We start from the raw sequence: 20,474 nt of genomic DNA, 5'->3' as shown, positions 1-20,474 counted from the left end.
GATTCAAACATATAGCTATTGATGTTCAATTATCTTAATTTTTTGCATGAACATTCTAGTCAACGAGTCTAAAAATTTGAACGATTTTGATCAAAATCGGTTTCAAAATGGATTTATTAAATTTAAATGTTCTCTCAAGTTGAGATGACAACTTAAAAAAAAAAGTTAAACCCATTTTGTATATTATATATACATATTTATATAACGGTTATGGTTCTTCACTTCAGCTGTTTGTGAGGGGAGGTGAAAAGTCACTCTGTTCTGTGATAAAACATGCAGGTGAAAAGTCACTTTGTTCTGTGATAAATCATGCAGGGGTGAGCACAATTAGTTGCAGGGTCCTCCTCAAAAGCATGAAACATGCATTACTCTCAAAATATTTTGTAATTATATTTATATCTGTATGAATTTAGTTTTACTCTTATGAATTTCTCTCTACAGGAACACGAGATTGATTCTGTGTCTTATTGGTTAAGTTTCAATGTTCACTATATTCTTGGGCAAATTATATCGTCATTCTTGTAATTTGTATCAATTTTACTTTTATTCTTTACAATCTATAAATTTAGACTATGTGAACAAAATTGAGTTTTTACGGCTTCACATTAACGACATACAGTAAATACAAGTCGTGGTTTCTCAATTTTACGATTTTCTTTTTTTGCATGTCGTAAATAGTTTCCCAACCACGACGTGTCTATTGAGTAGGCCGTGAATGCTAATAATGATGATTTTTTTACGACTTGCAATATTAGCTATAAATAATAAAACTTTCTACGACGTGTATTTGGCCTGCTGTTAAACATCAACTATACACGACACGCGTACATTAGCCGTTAAAAATATTGAATATTTCACGGCACACAAAAGGTCAACCGTTAAAAATATTACACTTTTTACGACGTACAAAAAATTAGTCGTTAAAAAGAACACTTTTCATGACACACATACCCTAACCCGTTAAAAATATTTTACTTTTCACATCATGCAATTTTTGTCGTGAATAGAATGATCAAAATAAAAAACAATGCCAAAATAAAAATTTTGAGCGTCAAATACCAAAAAAAAAAAAAAAAAAAAAGAAAAAAGAAAAAAAATCAAAAACTCCAACTCTTCAACCCAAAACCAGAACCTAACATTCTACTCATCATCATCAAAAACCCTTATAACTCTTCAAACCCATACATGGTTACACTTCATCTCTCTCCCCTTTGCCTCCGACGCTACCGCCACTGCCACTGTGACTGTCGGGCCACCGCCATCACCTTTGTTACCAACCTCTCTCTCGCTCTTCTCGGCCTATTGCTTCAGGACATGTATTTGCTTCCGGCGGCTTACTTTTCTCTACATTTTTTCTCTCTCTCTCCATCTTCTCTTTTCCTTACCAGATTGACGACGGTCTCCCCGCCGTTTACTCCTCTTCCATAGCTGCCACTGTCTTCACCCTCACATCCACCACACACCACCACCACCACCACCATCTTCACCGTCTTCGTGCCATTCTCGAACGACGATATAAGATATGAAGGCTTCAAATCTGTTAGATTTATGGTAGATCTAAGATGTGAAGGCTCTTTCTCCGCTGCTACAGCCACCGAGATGAACGATGGAGGCCAAATCTGTGTTCGATTTTTGTTGGTTCATGATCTATGTTCAAAGTTATATATATATATATATATATATATATGTGTAAAGCTTCAGTGATTTCTATATGTGTGTGTGTGATTGGGTATCTGATTGTTCGATTTCCAAACCCTAATGGCGGAAATGGAAATTCGAAGTATGTATATGTGTGTAATTGGGCATCTGATTGTTGTTTGATTTGGTTGGATCAGCCACATTGTGCACCAAACCTGTTTGACGAAAGTCCTTTCTGAAAATTGTTTACTATCTATCTAGTTTGGGAGCTTTTTAAAGATGTATGTTGTGAAAAGAGATGGGCGTCAAGAGACTCTACATTTCAATAAGATCATTGCCCGTTTCAAGAAGCTCAAGGGCGTCACCACCAGGCAACTCAATGAATTGGCCGCTAAAACTGCTGCCGCCATGATTGGTAACCATCCCGACTATGCTTCTATGAATTCCACTTCTTTTCTGTTATGGTTTTCCATCAATTTACCTATTTTTGCTTCCTTACTTCAATTAATCTTCTCAATTTGTTCATAACCAGTTTGATATGTGCCCTTCAATTTCTGATTTTAGGTTCTGGGTTTGGTTTTTTGGTGTTTTGTGGTTATGGGTTTGCTTTCTATTTGTGTATTTTTCTTGTTTATTTTGTTTTCGGTGTTTTTGTTTTTTAAAAATTGTTTTTCAGATTTGGGAAATGTTGGTTGTACTTAAGGTAGTTGCTGATGCATCCCAATACACACACACATATATATTCCATTCCCTCTCATGAAGGTTTTCTTTCAACTTTTGTGGCTTGAGGAGCTTCCCTCCTTTATGGGTAGTAAATTTTTGCCTTTTCTCTCTCTGTTTGGTTGCATAGAAAACTGGCACTCTGTTTGGGAATTTAGTAAAGAAAAGAAAAGAAAATAACTTATTAGATAAGTTAGAAGAGAAAAGAAAAGAAGTTGTTTGACTAGTTTTGATTGAATTTCTTCAAATGATTTATGTTGAAAATAACAATAATCCCATGCTAGGATTTCTCTGTTTGCTAGATCTGATTTAGACTGAGGTATCTTACCTTCGTTGTCTTTTGTTTCTCTTCAACTTCATTAGCCTCGCACATATGATTGGAAACGACACATAATTACTAGATACAAGGAAATATATTGTTCTTTGGCAAATATCAACCCATACATTAAGGCTTGGTCCTGATGATTACTGCAGTTCTAGTGAATACACCAAATTAATAGAAGATAAGTTAAAATAATATAAGGATTTTGTGCAGTATATATGAAAATGCTCAAAGCATTGTGAGGTGCATTTTTCCTGGATTGATGCCCCTATTATTAACAGGCTGGTTGTAGTAATTGCTGTGAGTGCTATTTTAATTGGAATGCGCATCATGGTAGTTACTAATTTGGAGCCTATTTACTTGCTAATGCAAGCAATTCAAGAGAAAATAGCTTTTCCATTACACAAAAATGGTTAGATCTTTATGATACTTGAGGTAACCTTACTCGTCTATATTTCTCTCTATGTATGTATATATATTTAATTGTGTGGATGAGTAATATGTCATGTATATATATATGTGTGTGTGTGTGTGTGTGTGTGTGTGTTTCTGAAGATGAATTGTTGTGTTGTGTTTGTTCAATTGACCTGATCTACATTTTGAATTTATGAAGATGGTTTGAATTGATTTTGGCTTAGTGCTGATATAGGCATATTTTGGGAAAACCTATAATTTGAGACATAGACACCAAAAGAAGGCTTCTCTTTATAATAGTATATATAGATATGTATATAATATTAAATTGTTTAGCATAAGCCCATTTATCATGGTAATATGAACCTAAGCACCTGGATTGGGAATTTGGGGTGGAACTGATATGGATTAAGCAAATCCTACTATAAATTTATTTCTGTTTCTTGTATGATATGAACTAATTTCAGTGATGCTAATGCCAGAAAGTTCTATTTATGGACCTGGTATGAGTTAGTCACAGACTCACAGCTGATGATGGAAATGCAACATCAAATAGCAAAGAATGTATTCATCGACCCTATTTGCTGATGTTATCCCCTGGACCTGGAAAATGATGTATAGTCCTGAGACTAATTTCATTCAAAACAAGAATGTTTCCCTTTATTGTTCTTGGACAATAGCAGTATGAACACTTCTTATGAATCTTAGTCATAATTTAACAGTAACATACATTAGAGTGGTGCATTTTCTATTATGGTTAAAATTGCTGTGTGCAACCACATAGAGACGGAGAATGGTTCAATTTAGGCTTTTAGAGCCTAGAAAATATCTCAGGAAACAAAGTCCATAGATCTTTCTATTCACAATATTACTTTTCTTATGTTGGGGTAACCTTTTTAAGTTAACAAATACAATTCTACACATGTTTGTGCTCACCTGCTAATTTAATTGTCGAATAGAAGTTGGTTTGGTGATGCTGCTTCTTCTGCATCTCCATCTAAAGTGTAAGGTTTTCTCTTTAACATGAAGATCAGTAGATTATTGGATAGAGTACACAACTTTTTGTTTACAGTGGTAATCTCTAACCTTATACTTGTTTTTCTCACTACAGTTCTTTTTCTTGTGTAACTCCCTAACCTTTTCAGTGTAGAAACATAACACTAATTTCTATAAAATTACATCACTTTTCTCTTATCATTGTTGTTCTAACTTATAATTAGTTTATGGGTGTTTAAGCAATGGATATATGTGTCTTTCAAGTGTCTAAAGAGTATCTTGGTCTTAAAAAAATGACATATGTTTAGTAGTGTCCGATGAGTGTTGGTATCCGTGTCGACATGGATCAACATGGGCATGCCACCTTCTTAAAAGTGTCCATGCTTCTTATGTCAAAGTATACCAGCAACACTCAAACTATGTATATTTTAAAATTAATTTCCTTGAGTTGAGATTATTGTGCTAATGTTTCCTTTTCTTTAATTTTTATTGGTTTGTTTTACTCCATAAAATTTGCTTTTGTATTAGTGAGACTTAAGCAGTCAATGGTGTCTCTTATGGGAGTTATGGTGGTGTCAAGAGAGGGAGATGGGAGGAGAAGGGACAAGGAGCAAAGAATGCCGACCATTGTTTGCACATTTGTTTAATGCTGGTGGTCATTCTCTACTTTGATTTCTTGTTTTCCAAATTTTGAAACAAACTGATGATAATATATATATATATATATGATAAATGAAAAAAACTAATGATAATATGAGGAGAAGCCGTTTAAGATAGTTTGGCCATGTGCAACATAGACCAAGTAATGGCTCGGTGAAGAGTGAATTTATCCAGGTGGAAGGTACTAATATGATAAGAGGAAGGTTAAGGACATGGTTTTAGTCAGCGAAAAAGAGCATGATTGGCTTGGATTTGATTAAGGATATGGCTTCGAATAACATCAATTGAGAGAACAGATCCATGCTCCCAGTCTCAAGTAAATTGGACTAAAGCGTAGTTGATTTTTTTTAGTTTTGTAGTTTGGGAATGCTGAGTAAATGAAAAAACTCGACTTTGGATGTAACCATCAATTAGAGGATAGTTTTGGAATGTTGAGAGGTAACAAATTGTTTAGAGAGTGAAGCTAGACCTGACATTACTATGGGCTTGGTGTATTTTCTTTGGCATGTTTTCTAATAGTTTCAACTTTTGAGAAAGTGGTTGTCTAACATAGTAATAGAGTTTTGGTTCTAGGAGTTCTTAGGTTCAGGTATTTCTAGTTGCATTGTTCTCCCTTTTGTCTGTCTGGTTGTACTCCATATTGTCTGTCCATCCATCTCTGTGTGCCAAGTGTTTCTCATGTCAAAGGAGGTGTAAGAACTTGATATAAATAGTCTGGTCTATTCTCTAATAGCTTAAACTATTGGACAGCCATTGGATGACAACCACCATGACTAGCTGAGGTGACTTACCGCCTTACGTTTAGTTTGAGCATTTCTCTTCTTGCCTCTGTTTGAAGGATTTGTCTCATGCTCAACATGTTTCATATTTCATCAATGATTGACTTGCTGGTGCACTAGTAGTTTTGTTTGTATGCACAGTGATGCAGACCTTATAGAGGCTCCGTAACGCAACCTCGGCATGGCATTACTAGTAGTATTCTAGTTAACACTATGCTTATAGCCTTGGTTATGCACATCTTTGAATATGTGGGGACTGTTGACAATGTAGTATCCAGAGTCTTTCAATAGAGGCCGTACTTTTTGTGCCAAAACTGCACCTGAATAAAATCCATGTATGCTCTGGGCTTCCTAGAATTGGTCTTCATTTCACTTCAATTTAAGTAGATTGAACATTGGAGCTCCCAGAGGCAGTATCCCAGATTACTCATCCAGTTTTTGTTTCTCCAAAATCTCTCTCCTCCCCCCCCCCCCCCCCTCCCCCCTTTTGTTATCTGCTATTGACAATCTTTCTGGTTTCTCTTTCTAATCCTTTTTGATACTCAGTTATGTGCATGAGTGAGCTGCACAGCCGACTGCTTATTGATATGTGCACATATGTATTTCTATGTATGTTTTAAAATCACTAGCTGATCACTGTTGGGGCTTGTCATGGGATGCTGTTGTTCCTTTCCTGAAGTCCATCATAGAGCACTTTGTTTCCCATGTCAGTTTCAGTTTCCCCCAGCTAAAATATGTAGATGCAGCTTGTGTCCTAAAAAGTAAATTTATGTCCATTTGATTCCACCAATATGGGACTCAATGCCCTAGGAGAGCCTTCAATTGGCTAATGACCTAGTAACTCTTGAAGTGGTATCCAAGCTTGATAGTTCATAAATTCACATGTTTCACCACTATCATCTGGTGTGTCAGAGACTATGATCACCCCCTGGTGTTGTCCACCTCACAAAGAAACCTTGTCGCAATTTCCTGAGTTGGTTGTGGACCATTGGAGAACAATCTGTGTCGACATCTATTCCTTGTTCAACCTTATGAAATTTTAAACCTTTCGTAGTACATGGTTACTTGTTTTGCAAGCTTCACATGATTTTTTGTCATGCTATGCTGCTCTAGACTATAAGATGATCTTATTCTATTATTTGCTCCTTAGGAGTGCTAATTGAAGTTTGCCTTTCAGTTGAAGTAATTTTTAAAAAATGATTATATTCCAGTTAGTTTTTTTTTTACCATTCTACTGCTGACTGAACTTTCATGCAGCGGTGGGATGAATGGATACATTTATATTTCTGATAAACCTGTGTGTCCTCTGGAGATTAATCCACTTGGTGATATGCCGATGATTATAAAGAACGAAGTCCTGTATGTTTCTGGGGACGGTTATGTTTGCTTTGAACATAGACTGTACCAAGTGGTACATCACCAGTTCCTTGTCAACTATTAATTGTTCACTTTCTTCGTCTTTTGCAGATCTGTCTTCTATAAATACCCTTCATTTCATTCTCACATCCCAAAACCACCAGGAGTGACTGTGCCTGAGAAGGTATGTAACGTTTATACATTGTTGCGAGTTTGAAATCCAACCAGTCAAGTAATGTTCAAAAGTCTAAAAAGATTTTGTTGAATTCATGTGTTGTGCAAAATCTACTCAATCATGGTTAAGTCATATTATGCCATGTTTCCTTGATTGGCATGTTGTGAATAATATCATATCTATTTCATTCTTATTGAATGAATATATCAGTGTTTATTCCTTTATTCATGATAGTTGCATTGAGCCTTATTTCAGTCTTTATTTTGCTTGTCATGCATCTTGTACTTGTCTTGTATCAGGCAGTCAAAAAGCGAGATGTCCTACATTCACCTATTCTATGGCATGAGAAATCGTCCCTTCTTGGACGCATAGTTCCTAAAAGGTGAGAGCTTCCAGATCTGTCCTTTTCTTTTGTAGTAATTACGTGTTGGATCCATGAGTCTGCTTGCAACCAATAGCTAGCTCATTTTATGCGAAGGCTCGAGCCAAATAGATAAGGCTTCCACTTCTTTTAATATGAGTTAGCTAGAGTAATTTAAACACCCATTTCCTATATAGTTGAATGCATGACCTGATTATTTGCATAAAATGGTTGCCTTTAACCCACATGCTTGTGCTTATAGGCTGAAGCTTAACCGCTGGTCCATTGCACAAGGCATTGGTTCCATGACTCAAATAGCATCATTAAATGAAAGTTTGTTGATCCCTACTTGAACTATACAAGTATTAAGCAGATATCTCAAAACTCAAAAAAGTTTTTTAAAATCAGGCTCAAGCAACCAAATACTTGGTTCGAATTGGATCATTTACAGCTCTATTTATAAAAAAAAAAAACATGATCTCATACCCAATTAGGCAATGATTCAGGTCACTTGACTTTGTTAATGTTACTTGGTCTTTGTTTTATTAGAAACCATTCCTTGTATTTGTTCTCATGTCTTCTGCTACACTTTGTGAACCTTTCCAGGCCACCCATCCCCAAGTCTGTCTCTGGTCAGTCTCTTGCAAAATTGGCTTATCAGCTTGTTTGTAAGTATTATCTTGCAAAGCAACCAGTAAGTCACGGATGCATGAAAGTTGGCAACCATGGAGGTGTGGATGTTCCGACTTGCCAATCAAACTTGAAGGTGACAGTTTGTGGAAAGGAGCTGGATGGAGACAATGAAAACTGCATTACTACTGAATCTAGAAAAAGGAAACGGAACAGAGGTAGTCATCAGGGTAATAAACTCGGCAACCAAATAGGTGTGGATGACCCGACTTGCCAGTCAAACTTGAAAGCAACAGTTTGTGGGAAGGAACTAAATGAGGCAGTGAACCTGCATTGCTATTGATTCTGAAAAAGGAAACGGAACAGCGATCGCCGACTTCGCCGAATCAATAAGCGAACGTTAATGTCGACGACAAATTTATAAGTAAAAGAAGTACTTAATGGTGGCTCAAATAATGAATCATTGACAAATTAGATAATCTCTTAATAGTTGTCGATATGTTTAGAAAATTAGATATGCATAGTTTTGGATGGTTTAAACTTTTTGTATAGTTTAGAACTTAAGGATATATTTTCGAATGTTTGGAATGTAAAGACAATTGTTGAATGTTTATAATTTATCGATATAGTTTCTTTGTGATATTTCAAATAATATTTTGGTGGTTGATTGATGTTTTGTGATACTTGTTTGTAATAGTTGTTAGATTGTATAAAATTGGTCAAATAGAACCTGCTAAATTTTAAAAAAAAAAAATTGCATATTCTACGGCAGGCATAATAAGTCATTATATTACATATTTTACAGCGCGCAATCAGCGTCATTATTTGTCTCACCAATTAACGGCGTGCAAAAGTAGTCGTAAAAAAGTAACGACGACGCACAAAATTTGTTGTTAAATAATTTTTAATGGCGTACTATAGCATGTCATGGAAAAAGTAACAACATACAAAATCTGTTTATTTATCGATTCTTTTTTTTGTAATAAGTCCTCTCTCTCTAGAGTGGAGGTTTTTTTCTTGCCTTGTGCAAGTTCTTTTTTTGTGATAGAAGGTTGGCGGAGGTGGTAGTGAAGCGATGGCTGACTCCCTTCTCGACCTTACTTGTACGCTATCTCTCACTTCGGAGGACACAGTTGTGAGGCTTGGGGGGGACTCTACAAGCTTGATGATGGGCAAATCGGATATGTGCCTTGTCGGCAAGTTGCTCACTCGTAGGCCTTTTAATGTTGACGCCATGAAGAGTACTCTGCTATCGGTGTGGCAACCCACTAAAGGAATGCAAGTACGAGTCATTGGTGACAACCTATTTGTTTTCGTGTTTGGTCATGTTGTGGATAAACGGAGAGTATTATTGAACGGCCCTTGGACGTTTGATAAGCACCTTCTAATGTTGGGCGAGATGGATCCAAATGTTCAACCATCTGACATTCAATTGACATCGGTGCACTTCTGGGTGCATGTTTGCAATCTTCCTCTAATTCTTATGAATAAAGAGGTTGGGCAAATAGTTGGCAACTCTGTTGGACAGTTTCTTGATATGGATTTTGAAGATGGTGGAATTGCATGGGGCCGAACAATGCGAATTCGAGTGGCCATTGATGTTCGGAAGCCCCTACGACGGGGGATGAAACTTGCTTTGTCCTCTGCCGACCCTATCTGGGTGGATTTCAAATATGAGCGCCTCTCGATTTATTGCTATTTTTGCGGAAGACTCGGGCACAGCGATCGGGAGTGTGATGCTAAACTCTCTTCTGCCGATGGCACTCGGGTTGATGTGTTGCAATATGGGGCATGGTTGAGAATGGATACTTTCAAAAGCAAAGGGCCTCGTCGCACTAGTCCGATTGATCGAGGAGTAGGGATGAGGCCTCCTGGTGGTCAGGGGACACCAATGCGGATGATTCCTGAACATGTGAATCAGGAGGAGGGGGCACCGCAGAGTGTTTCGCCACTCTGTGCTCCGGTGGTTGTGGTAGCTGACCGGCGTCGGGATAGGAACGCACACGGTGGAGAAACTCTGATTCCCGTGATTGATAGCATTGGTAAAGGAAACGCGGTACATGTGGCTACAATTTCGAGCAGTACCATATCTTCACCCACGTCTGCTACTTTTGAATTTATGAATGGGCGGGAGGTTACTGCAGAAGGAGGACTGGGGCATCAATCTCAACATTCTAGTTTGGGCCTAGGTGGGGCCAAGCCCACGGCAATTGAGTCAGGTTTGGTGGCCCAATTTTCTCTCCTGGCTCCTAATCTTTTGATGGAGGTTGAGGCTAGCCCACTGAGTGAATCAGTGTTGCCCAAAAAGAAGTGGAAGAGGGTGGCCCGTCAACATATGGACCCCAATACTGCTCACTCCCCTGTTATGGGAACTAAGAGAGTACTTGAGGAGGTGGTAGTTAATGATGGGAATCTGAGTGATGAAACTTGGGATGTGAAGGCTGGGAAACGTTTGTGTGTGCAAGGGGGTGATGCTATCAACCCATATAACAATATTTCAACGGTGGAGGCTGATGTTCAGCCCCGCCGATCCTAATGAATGTGTTATACTGGAACTATCGCGGGCTTGGGAACCCACGGTCAGTCTGATCTCTTCAGTTTCTACTGAAAACGGAAGTTCCTGGGCTGGTTTTTCTCATGGAGACGAAGCTCGATTCGAAGCATATGGATGGGATTCGGCAAAAACTGGGATTTTGTGGTGGTTTTTATGTTAACCGAGTTGGACTTGCGGGCGGACTTGCTTTGTTATGGCCAGCGGGTATCCAGGTTAGTGTGAAAAGTTATTTGGTTGGTCATATTGACGTATTTGTGGACGCTGGATTGGGGGAACAGCCTTAGAGATTTACGGGATTTTACGGACACCGGGAAATGGCACAACGGAAAAATTCTTGGGCATTATTGCGTAGACTAGCAACATGCTTCCAAATGCCTTGGCTTTGTGCGGGTGATTTTAATGAAATTTTGTTTTGTCGCGAGAAGTGTGGCGTCGTGGGGCGTAGTCCATCCCAAATGGAACATTTTCGGAATGTTATCGCAGATGCACACCTGGCTGATCTGGGTTTTGTTGGGCCAATTTTCACTTGGTCCAATAATCGCGGTGGCAACGTTTTGGTTCGGGAGCGATTGGACCGTGGGTTTGCTAATGATGCTTGGCAACTCTTGTTTCCACATGCAAAGGTTTATCCTATGGTGTGCACATCCTCCGATCACCTACCTATTTGTGTTGACATTTGTGGGGCTAAAGAACAACGTCAATCTCCTGCTAGTGGTCATCGCATGTATCGGTTCGAAGCTATGTGGCTATGGCATGCAAGTTGTGAGCAAGTAGTTGCCGATAATTGGCTGCCTTCTTCTAATGCAGGTGTTCGAAGTTTGGTCTCTACTATTGCACATGTAAGTTCTTCGTTGCGATGGTGGGATCGTAATGTTTTTGGATGTGTTAGCCGACAGTTGAAGGAGAAAACCGATCAATTACAGCGGTTGCTTACGCTAAGTTCCAATTTTCCAGACGATGTTGCAGAAATGTGTAAGCTACGTTGTGATATTGATGAGCTTTTAGAACGGGAATCTATTTTTTGGGGTCAACGTGCTCGGGCTAATTGGCTAAAGGATGGGGACCGTAATACTTCGTTTTTTCATTCCAAGGCCACCCAACGTCATAAGAAGAAGAAAATTGCTGGTATTGTTGATCCTAATGGAATTTGGCAGGAGAATCAAAGAGTGGTGGAGGACAATTTTGTGAATTATTTTCAGGAATTATTTTCGGCGGGTGAGGGACTGAACATGGGCCCAGTATTGCAGTTGATTCAGGCGAGAGTTTCCGATCACAGTGCATCTCAATTGAGTAGACCATTTTCTGAAGTTGAGGTCCACCATACGCTTTTCCAAATGCATCCAACGAAGGCTCCCGGGCCCGATGGTAAGCCTGCTTTATTTTTTCAAAAATTTTGGCCAGTGGTGGGGCCTAGTGTGAGCTCTGCGGTGCTTGGGGTGTTGAATGGGGTTGATGAGATTTCACATATTAATCATACCTTCATTGTGCTGATTCCTAAAATTAAGAATCCCAAGCTCATGTCAGAATTCCCGGCCAATTAGCTTGTGTAATGTTGTCTATAAAATAATTGCAAAAATGTTGGCCAATCGTCTTAAAGAGGTGCTGCCTTCTGTAATTTCCGACACTCAAAGTGCGTTTGTTCCGGGCCGTCTCATTACTGATAATGCGTTGGTGGCATTTGAAGTGTTCCATTTTCTCAAGAATAAGAGGGCCGAAAAGGATGGTTGCCTGGCGTTGAAACTTGACATGAGTAAAGCCTATGACAGAGTGGAATGGCCATTTATTAATCAAATGATGCTCCTGTTAGGATTTCCGCAACGGTTTGTGCAACTACTTATGAATTGTGTGTCCACTGTTTCTTTTTCTGTGCTTGTTAATGGGAAGCCTTCCAGAATGTTTTACCCAGCAAGGGGCCTCCGCCAAGGGGATCCGTTTTCGCCTTATTTGTTTACTATTTGTGCGGAAGGAATGTCGGCGCTCCTCGCCCATGCTATGGCAGCTAACCGGTTGTCCGGAATTTCAATTTGCCGGGGTAGTCCATGCTTGTCGCATTTATTTTTTGCCGATGATAGTCTTCTATTTGCGGCTGCTAAGGAAGATGAGGCGGGTGTTTTGCGAGATATTCTCCAAAAGTATGAGCAAGCATCAGGGCAGAAAATTAATTTCCAAAAATCGGCTGTTTGTTTTAGTAAAAATACGGACTTGGTTACTCAGCGAGTGGTGACATCTATTCTTGGGGTGGGCTCATTGGCGCCGTACGGGAAGTATTTGGGGTTACCATATTGTGTGGGGCATTCTAAGTGCGCCGTTTTGGGGTTTGTTAAGGAGCACGTATGGACTCGAGTAAATGGTTGGAAGGAAAATTTTTTATCGATGGCGGGTAGAGAGGTACTCATTAAGTCTGTTGCTCAAGCCATACCCACTTCTATTATGTCCTGTTTTCGCCTCCCTGATGGAGTGTGCCATGAAATTGAGTCTATGGTGTGCAATTTTTGATGGGGACAAAAAGAGGAAACCCGAAAAATTCATTGGACTAGCTGGAAACAATTGTGTAAGTCTAAATTACAGGGTGGTATGGGATTTCGGTGCCTTCAACATTTCAATTCAGCTTTGTTGGCCAAATAGTGTTGGCAATTAGTGCAGCGGCCTCAATCTTTGGTTGCACGGGTCTTTAAGGCTAGGTACTTTCCTCAAACTTCATTTCTCGATGCTTTGGTCGGGAGCAATTCATCTTTCACCTGGAGGAGTATAGTCGGATCTCGAAGTCTATTAAATGCTGGGCTTCGATGGCGTGTTGGGAATAGTGCGAACATCTCGGTTAAGTATGATAAATGGGTTCCACGGCCTCACTCTTTTAAGGTAATTTTGCCACCTTCGACTCTTTTCGGATGATGCGCGGGTTAGTGATTTGATTGATTCTGAGAAGAGTGCATGGTATGATGAGATGCTTACGCAAAATTTTTTGGGCATGGATGTGGAGGCTATCCGATGCATTCCTCTTTGTCCCACGTTACCTTCGGATAAATTGGTCTGGCATTTTTCCCGAAATGGTGAGTTTTCGGTACGATCGGCATATCATTTGTGTATGGATATGACCTCTTTGGATGGCCAAGGTGCTACCTCCACTAATGGGCAGTCGCATAGGCAATTCTGGCGAGGTTTCTGGCAGCTTCATTTACCAACCAAACTCAAGATTTTTGGCTGGAAAATGTGTCTTGGGTTGTTAGCTGTAAGGGCCAATTTGCGGCAACATCATATCGTCAATATGGATTTATGTCCTGGGTGTGGAGTGGAGGCTGAAACGGTAGGCCATTGTTTTCACAACTGCGGTTTTGCCATGAAAGTGTGGATGTCTGTAACAACCCTCATACTGTTTACTGATTAGGGACTGATTGATTACCGATAATCACCGATTACTGTTAAACGAAACGGATAATGACTGATAACTGACTGATAATTGAACTGAGTAAAGTACTGAACTGACTGATTGAAATTGGAATCTGAATTAACTGAGTATATGTTAGTTAATTGCATTCTATCTGTTTGATTGTCTGATTATCTGTTCATGTTTATATGTTTAAACTGCTAATTGAAGGCCTTATCGGCGGCCGAATTAGAAACCGATTGATGTTCCGTGACCCTCGTAATTAATGTGATTTTATGGTATATTTATCTGAAAACTGATTAGGTATGATTAAATTAGATTAAAATAAGCCAATTAAAGAGTTTGTCATATTTACCATTTTGCCACTATCTCATATACACACACTTGAGCCTTATACTTGAATCAAAACACATTTTGATCAGCCATTTTCCTTGCTTTAGCCGACCTTGAGAGGGAGAGAGTGAGTTTCATCTTGCATTGCTTGGAACTTGGTAGAATTGCTTGGTAATTGAAGTGTATTTGCATATTTGAGCTCCCTCACTCCTAATTCTACAAGACTAAGGTAGGACATCCATCTTCTTGTTGCTGTTCTTGAGTTCATTCTTGCATGATTCATGTTAATTTGTAGAGCTAAGTCATGATTTGGTCCATAAATGATGGATTGAAGATCATTTCTTGCATGCATGTTGGTATTGTTGCATTTTGAGGTTGATTACATGGACATTGGTACATGCATGCTCATATTGTTGTTATAGACCATGTTTTCATCTGGTTTTGGAAAGAAATGAGCTCATTTGAGCAAGCCTTGGAGCTTCAATTTGGGTTAAAACTCATTCATTCATGTTTGAATGTTGTTCTTGAAAATGGGTTTGAATATGGTTTTAATTGACTCACCTTTGGGGCTTGAATTCATGAATTGAGCTTTGAATCTTGTTATACATTGAATTTAGTGGTGTTTTCCAGAATTTGAGCCCAAGAGGTCGAGTTTGGAGTGGTTGAATGCTTGGTTTGAGCTTGGGAGGCAAATCTGGAAATTCCAGATTTGGCTTCCTCGCTCGAGCGAAGGATTCCCCGCTCGAGCGAGCACCTTTGTCCAGGGCTCCGCTCGAGCGACCATCGAGCGACGATCGCGCGTAAAATTTCAGCATCCAGTACTTTTACTGTTTTGCAGACCGCTCGAGCGAAGGATCCCTCGCTCGAGCGAAGCCTTTGATTTTGGACTTACGCTCGAGCGTAGAAGGTCTCGCTCGAGCGAAGCCCCTATTTTCAGCAAAGTTTGCAAAATGTTTTCTAAGTGTATTTTTGCATCCTCATTCCATCCTAGGCATTCTTAGGCCTAGTTTAAGGCATCTTGATGAGGATATCACTGTAGAACACACCAAGGCAATTAGGGATTAAGTTATGAGATTTCCCAACTGTATAGCTTAGTGTGTTCAACCTGTGAACTGTGTAGGGTTGGCAACTGGAGAGACACGCTCTAGCATACTGTAGCCCAGAACTCTGTGAGTAACAATTGTGTAAAGATATGTTCAACTGATTATCTTTTGAATACTGAACTGAACTGTTTACTGAACTGGTATTATTTACTGAATGAATGTATGTCCTTTATTTCTGAACTGTACTGTGGCATCCTTAGTACCTACGGTTTACTGTTACTGTTACTGTTACAGAGATCTCTGTCGGTTCCCTCGTGGAACCACTACTGTTTACTGACTGATGGCCATCATTACTGTTCGGTCTTTTAAGACCTACTGTTACTGTTATGCTAATGGATGTACCACATATGACTGTTTACTGTACTGAACGACTGAAATACTGATTGAATTGAACTGTTTTTATCACTGTAAGGACATTCATTCTAAACCCCTTTACGCTTTATGTTATTCACTGGGCTTTAGCTCACTGCTCATATATATATGTAGGTGTACAGGCACCAGACAGCAGCTAGAGGCGTCAGGGTTACTCCAGTTTTGTCAAGCCAGCCTTTGTGCCTCACTGCGAGGTTCCGAGTTTCCATGCTATGGCTTGGGGGTGTTTTGTTGGTTTTCCCCCGCCTGTCTTCTGTACTGTCTAACTGTTCTGTATAGCCTGACTGTTTACTGTACTGTTATACAGGGATTAGGTCCCTGTACTGTGTGACTGTAAATTTTGTATAGACCGTACTGTTTTGTACAGACGGAATGTTTTCTGTACTGTTCTATAGGGTTGAGTCCCTAGTTTGAATGGATGTAAATATTGTACTTACTGTTCTGTACTGTTTATGTGTGAATGTATGAAAAGCCTTTTTGCATACAGACTGTCACAGCTCAATGGACACTATTTAATTACTGTATTGGCTTCCGCTAGGCCCTGTACTCTGTTTTACTGTATTACTGTTCTGCAGGCCTTCGGTAATCTCGGATTACTGGCCGGTTACGGTGCTAAACCCATGGGGCCGGGTTTGGGTCGTGACAGAGTGGTATCAGAGCGATACTTAACCACGAGTTATGCCGCACACACGTGTCCAAATGAGCCATAGGGTGTCCTAGAAAGTGATTAGGGCATCTCATGAGCATGTTAAGTGTGTGATTACGTTATGACTGAATATCTGCTAATGTGTTAAACTGGTAAACAAATGACTGCTTATGTTTAAAACTGTTATAACTGCTTATAGTGAAATGGACAATGCAAATGAACCCGAATCCTCGTCTACCGAGGCAAGAATGGAAAGAATGGAAAGAATGATAGAACTGATAACTGCTAGACTTGAGCAACAGCAGAACCAACCGCCCCCACCTCCTCCTCCTCCTCCGGTACAGCCGGAACCTAATGTTAACGTGGATGATGGGGATATTATTGCTCTCACCCATAAATTCAGCAAGATGAAACCGCCATCCTTCCAGGGAGGCCTTGAACCGTTAAAGGCTGAAGCTTGGGTTCTGGAAACGGAAAAATTGTTCGAAGTGTTTCCGTGCTCAGAAGCAAACAAAGTATTGTTAGCTACCTTCACCCTACAAGAAGAGGCTAGAAGGTGGTGGATGTTGACCCGTGACACAAATACTGTTATGACTTGGGCTCAGTTCAAGGAGTCCTTCTTTGAAAAGTACTTCCCTCAGTGTGTTAGGGATAGAAAGGTGACTGAATTTGAACAGCTGAAGCAGGGCACAATGACTGTTGCGGAATATGAGACGAAATTTACTGAGCTTGCTAGATATGCACCGCATATGGTGGATACTGAATATAAGAAGGCCAGGAAATTTGAAGGTGGCCTTAATGTGGCAATACTTGACCGGATAAATGTTTTGAAGTTACCGACTTTTGTGGGTGTTCTCGACCGGGCATTGATGGCCGAGTCGAACATTGCAGCGGTGAAACAATCTGAAACACCAACAACTGAATGGCATGGAAAAAGGCAGGGTTTCAAATTCAAGAAAGGCAAGCACAACCCAGCCAACAAGAAACAGAATACGGGGTCGGCAACTAGCCCCAGTCAAGGGAGTGGATTCATACCACCCTGTCCTGAGTGTGGCAAGAAGCACAAGGGAGTCTGCTACAGAATATCAGGAGCCTGTTACAGGTGTGGCAAGGTGGGCCACATGGTTAAAGACTGCCCCTCTGCTCCACAAGTCAGTAGTAAAGCTGCACCAAGCGCAGCAGCATCAAATGCTCCACCAAAGCCTAACCCCAGAGCTACCGGGAAAGAGCCTGTGAGGCAAGGCCGAGTGTTCGCACTAGTACCGGGAGATGTGCAGAATACCGAGACCGATGTGTCAGGTATTCTCTCTATTTGTGCACAAAATGCATATGTATTAATTGATTCGGGGTCTACGCATTCTTATGTATCGCATGCTTTCTCACGGAAATTGAATAGACCCTTAGAACCTATGAACTATCTGCTAGCCGTATCATCACCCATAGGGGGATCTATGACATGTGCTTATATGTACCCCGCATGTGAAATCATTGTTGGGGATATGCATCTGTTTATTGATTTACTGCCATTGAACATTGATCATTTTGACGTAATATTGGGGATGGATTGGTTACAAAAATATCATGCCACTATTGACTGTGTGACCAAGCAAGTTGTTTTCCGTCCACCTGGTCTACCTGAATTTGTGTTTAATGGGAGTGGAGTAGTACCTCCTCCGTATTTGATTTCGTCAGTAAAAGCTGTTAAATTAATTAGAAAGGGGTGTAAAGGATATCTGTGTTCTGTACTGACTGTGTCTACTGATGATAGCGTTAAAACTGATGTGAATTGCATTCCTATAGTCAGAGAATTTCCAGATGTTTTCCCAGATAATCTTCCAGGAGATTTGACTGACAGGGAGATTGAATTTACCGTTGATGTGATTCCCGGAACACAACCAGTTTCTAAAGCCCCCTACCGAATGGCTCCCACTGAACTGAAAGAACTGAAAGTGCAACTGCAAGAACTGTTAGACAAAAAGTTTATCAGACCTAGCACTTCGCCATGGGGTGCTCCTGTTTTGTTTGTCAAGAAGAAAGATGGCTCACTGAGACTGTGCATCGACTACCGTGAACTGAATAAGGTAACTGTAAAGAACAAATACCCATTGCCATGCATTGATGATTTATTTGATCAGTTATAGGGTGCACAAGTGTTTTCTAAGATTGATCTCAGATCGGGGTATCATCAACTGAAGGTTAAACCGGAAGACATTGATAAAACTGCTTTTAGAACAAGGTATGGACATTATGAATTTCTAGTTATGCCTTTTGGAGTCACGAACGCACCAGCTGCTTTTATGGACCTCATGAACAGAATTTTTAAACCGTACCTTGATGACTTTATTGTTGTATTTATCGATGACATATTGATTTACTCCAAAAGCATAGAACAGCATGAACATCATCTGAGACTTGCCCTACAAACCTTAAGAGAACAGAAACTGTATGCTAAACTGTCTAAATGTGAATTTTGGCTTGACCATGTTATGTTTTTGGGGCATGTTGTTAGCAAAAATGGAATTTCTGTTGATCCGCAGAAAATTGAAGTTGTAGTGAACTGGCCTAGACCAACAAATGTGACTGAAGTCCGAAGCTTTTTGGGACTGGCTGGATATTACAGAAGATTTGTCAAAGATTTCTCCAAAATTGCCCTACCATTGACTCAGTTAACTCAGAAGGGGACATCATTTGACTGGACTGACCAAAGAGAATCTACCTTCCAGGAGTTGAAAACTCGATTAGTGACTGCACCGGTTCTTACCTTACCTTCAGGTACGGATGGTTATACTGTATTTAGTGATGCTTCTCATAAGGGTTTGGGATGTGTTTTAATGCAGAATGGGAAGGTCATTGCTTATGCTTCCCGTCAACTGAGACCACATGAAAAGAACTACCCGACCCATGATCTGGAACTTGCTGCAGTAGTATTTGCACTGAAAATCTGGCGTCACTATCTGTATGGGGTGACATGTGAAGTATACACCGACCACAAGAGCTTAAAGTATTTCTTCACACAGAAAGAACTGAATATGAGACAGCGGAGATGGCTGGAACTGATTAAAGACTATGACCTACAGATATTGTACCATCCGGGAAAAGCCAATACCGTTGCCGATGCATTGAGCCGGAAATCGATTGGAAACTTAGCCTGTTTGCTTACAGGACAGAAAGAGTTGCTTTGTGACCTTGAAAAATCTGAAATAGAAATTGTTTTGAGAGAACAAGGTGGAACCTTAGCTGCTATTTCTGCTCAACCGGCGCTGATTGAAGAGATTAAAGAGAAACAGCAACTGAATGACTTCTTGAAGAAGATCATCGAAGAAAGAGAATCTAAACCGAGACCGGGATTCAAATTCGAGAACAATGTACTGAAATTTCATGAAAGACTGTGTGTACCAAATGATACTGAACTGAAAAGAAGAGTTCTGCAAGAGGGCCACAACTCAAGATTGTCTATCCATCCGGGGAATACGAAAATGTACCAAGATCTGAAACAGAATTTCTGGTGGCCGGGAATGAAGAAAGAGATTGCCGACTTTGTGTCCAAATGTCTTCATTGCCAACAGGTCAAAGCTGAACATCAGCGACCTGCCGGATTATTGCAACCTCTACCCATACCAGAGTGGAAATGGGAGCATATCACGATGGATTTTGTCGTTGGATTACCTCGCTCCAGAAAAGGTATGGATTCAATTTGGGTTATTGTTGATAGACTAACCAAATCTGCTCACTTCTTACCTGTCAAGACAATCTATAATGCGGACAAATTGGCTGTCATCTATATTGATGAAATTGTAAGACTGCATGGAGTGCCTGTGTCTATTATTTCTGACAGGGATTCGAAGTTTACATCGAGGTTTTGGCAAAGCCTACAAACTGCACTGGATACTGAACTGAGACTGAGTAGTGCCTATCATCCTCAGACAGATGGCCAATCAGAAAGGACCATCCAAACTCTGGAGGATTTACTGAGAATGTGTGTCCTCGATTTTCAGGGAGACTGGGAAAGTCATCTGCCATTAGCTGAATT

The 20,474-nt window shown here is 40.1% G+C and overlaps 1 protein-coding gene across 2 annotated transcripts; it reads left to right on the top strand.

Annotated features, from left to right (window-relative positions):
* Positions 1–1,092: 1,092 nt before the first annotated feature.
* On the top strand, positions 1,093–8,703 carry LOC114319012 (uncharacterized). Of its 2 annotated transcripts, XM_082884495.1 has the most exons (5): positions 1,099–2,053; positions 6,787–6,888; positions 6,997–7,069; positions 7,360–7,442; positions 8,028–8,703. In XM_082884495.1, the coding sequence occupies exons 2-5, from the start codon at positions 6,794–6,796 to the stop codon at positions 8,392–8,394; spliced, it is 618 nt and encodes a 205-aa protein (XP_082740621.1). In that variant the 5' UTR covers positions 1,099–2,053; positions 6,787–6,793; the 3' UTR covers positions 8,395–8,703. The 2 variants fall into 2 exon arrangements, 1 of the variants encoding a protein (XP_082740621.1); XR_014338936.1 differs by lacking the exon at positions 6,787–6,888 and having other exon boundaries at positions 1,093–2,053.
* The last annotated feature ends 11,771 nt before the right edge of the window (positions 8,704–20,474 follow it).

Source organism: Camellia sinensis, chromosome 8 (assembly GCF_055761805.1).
Source record: "Camellia sinensis isolate YWXY chromosome 8, ASM5576180v1, whole genome shotgun sequence".
NCBI classification, from domain to species: domain Eukaryota; kingdom Viridiplantae; phylum Streptophyta; class Magnoliopsida; order Ericales; family Theaceae; genus Camellia; species Camellia sinensis.
The sequence above is the reverse complement of the archived record's forward strand: the minus strand, read 5'-3'. Positions and strand labels throughout refer to the sequence as shown.

What these genes read in the sequence shown, in the direction of transcription:
- LOC114319012 (XM_082884495.1), top strand. Translation starts at nt 6,794, where the DNA reads ATGAATGGATACATTTATATTTCTGATAAACCTGTGTGTCCTCTGGAG. An exon ending in GAGTGACTGTGCCTGAGAAG is followed by an intron (nt 7,070 to 7,359) that starts GTATGTAACGTT and finishes GTCTTGTATCAG; the next exon opens with GCAGTCAAAAAGCGAGATGT. An exon ending in GGACGCATAGTTCCTAAAAG is followed by an intron (nt 7,443 to 8,027) that starts GTGAGAGCTTCC and finishes GAACCTTTCCAG; the next exon opens with GCCACCCATCCCCAAGTCTG.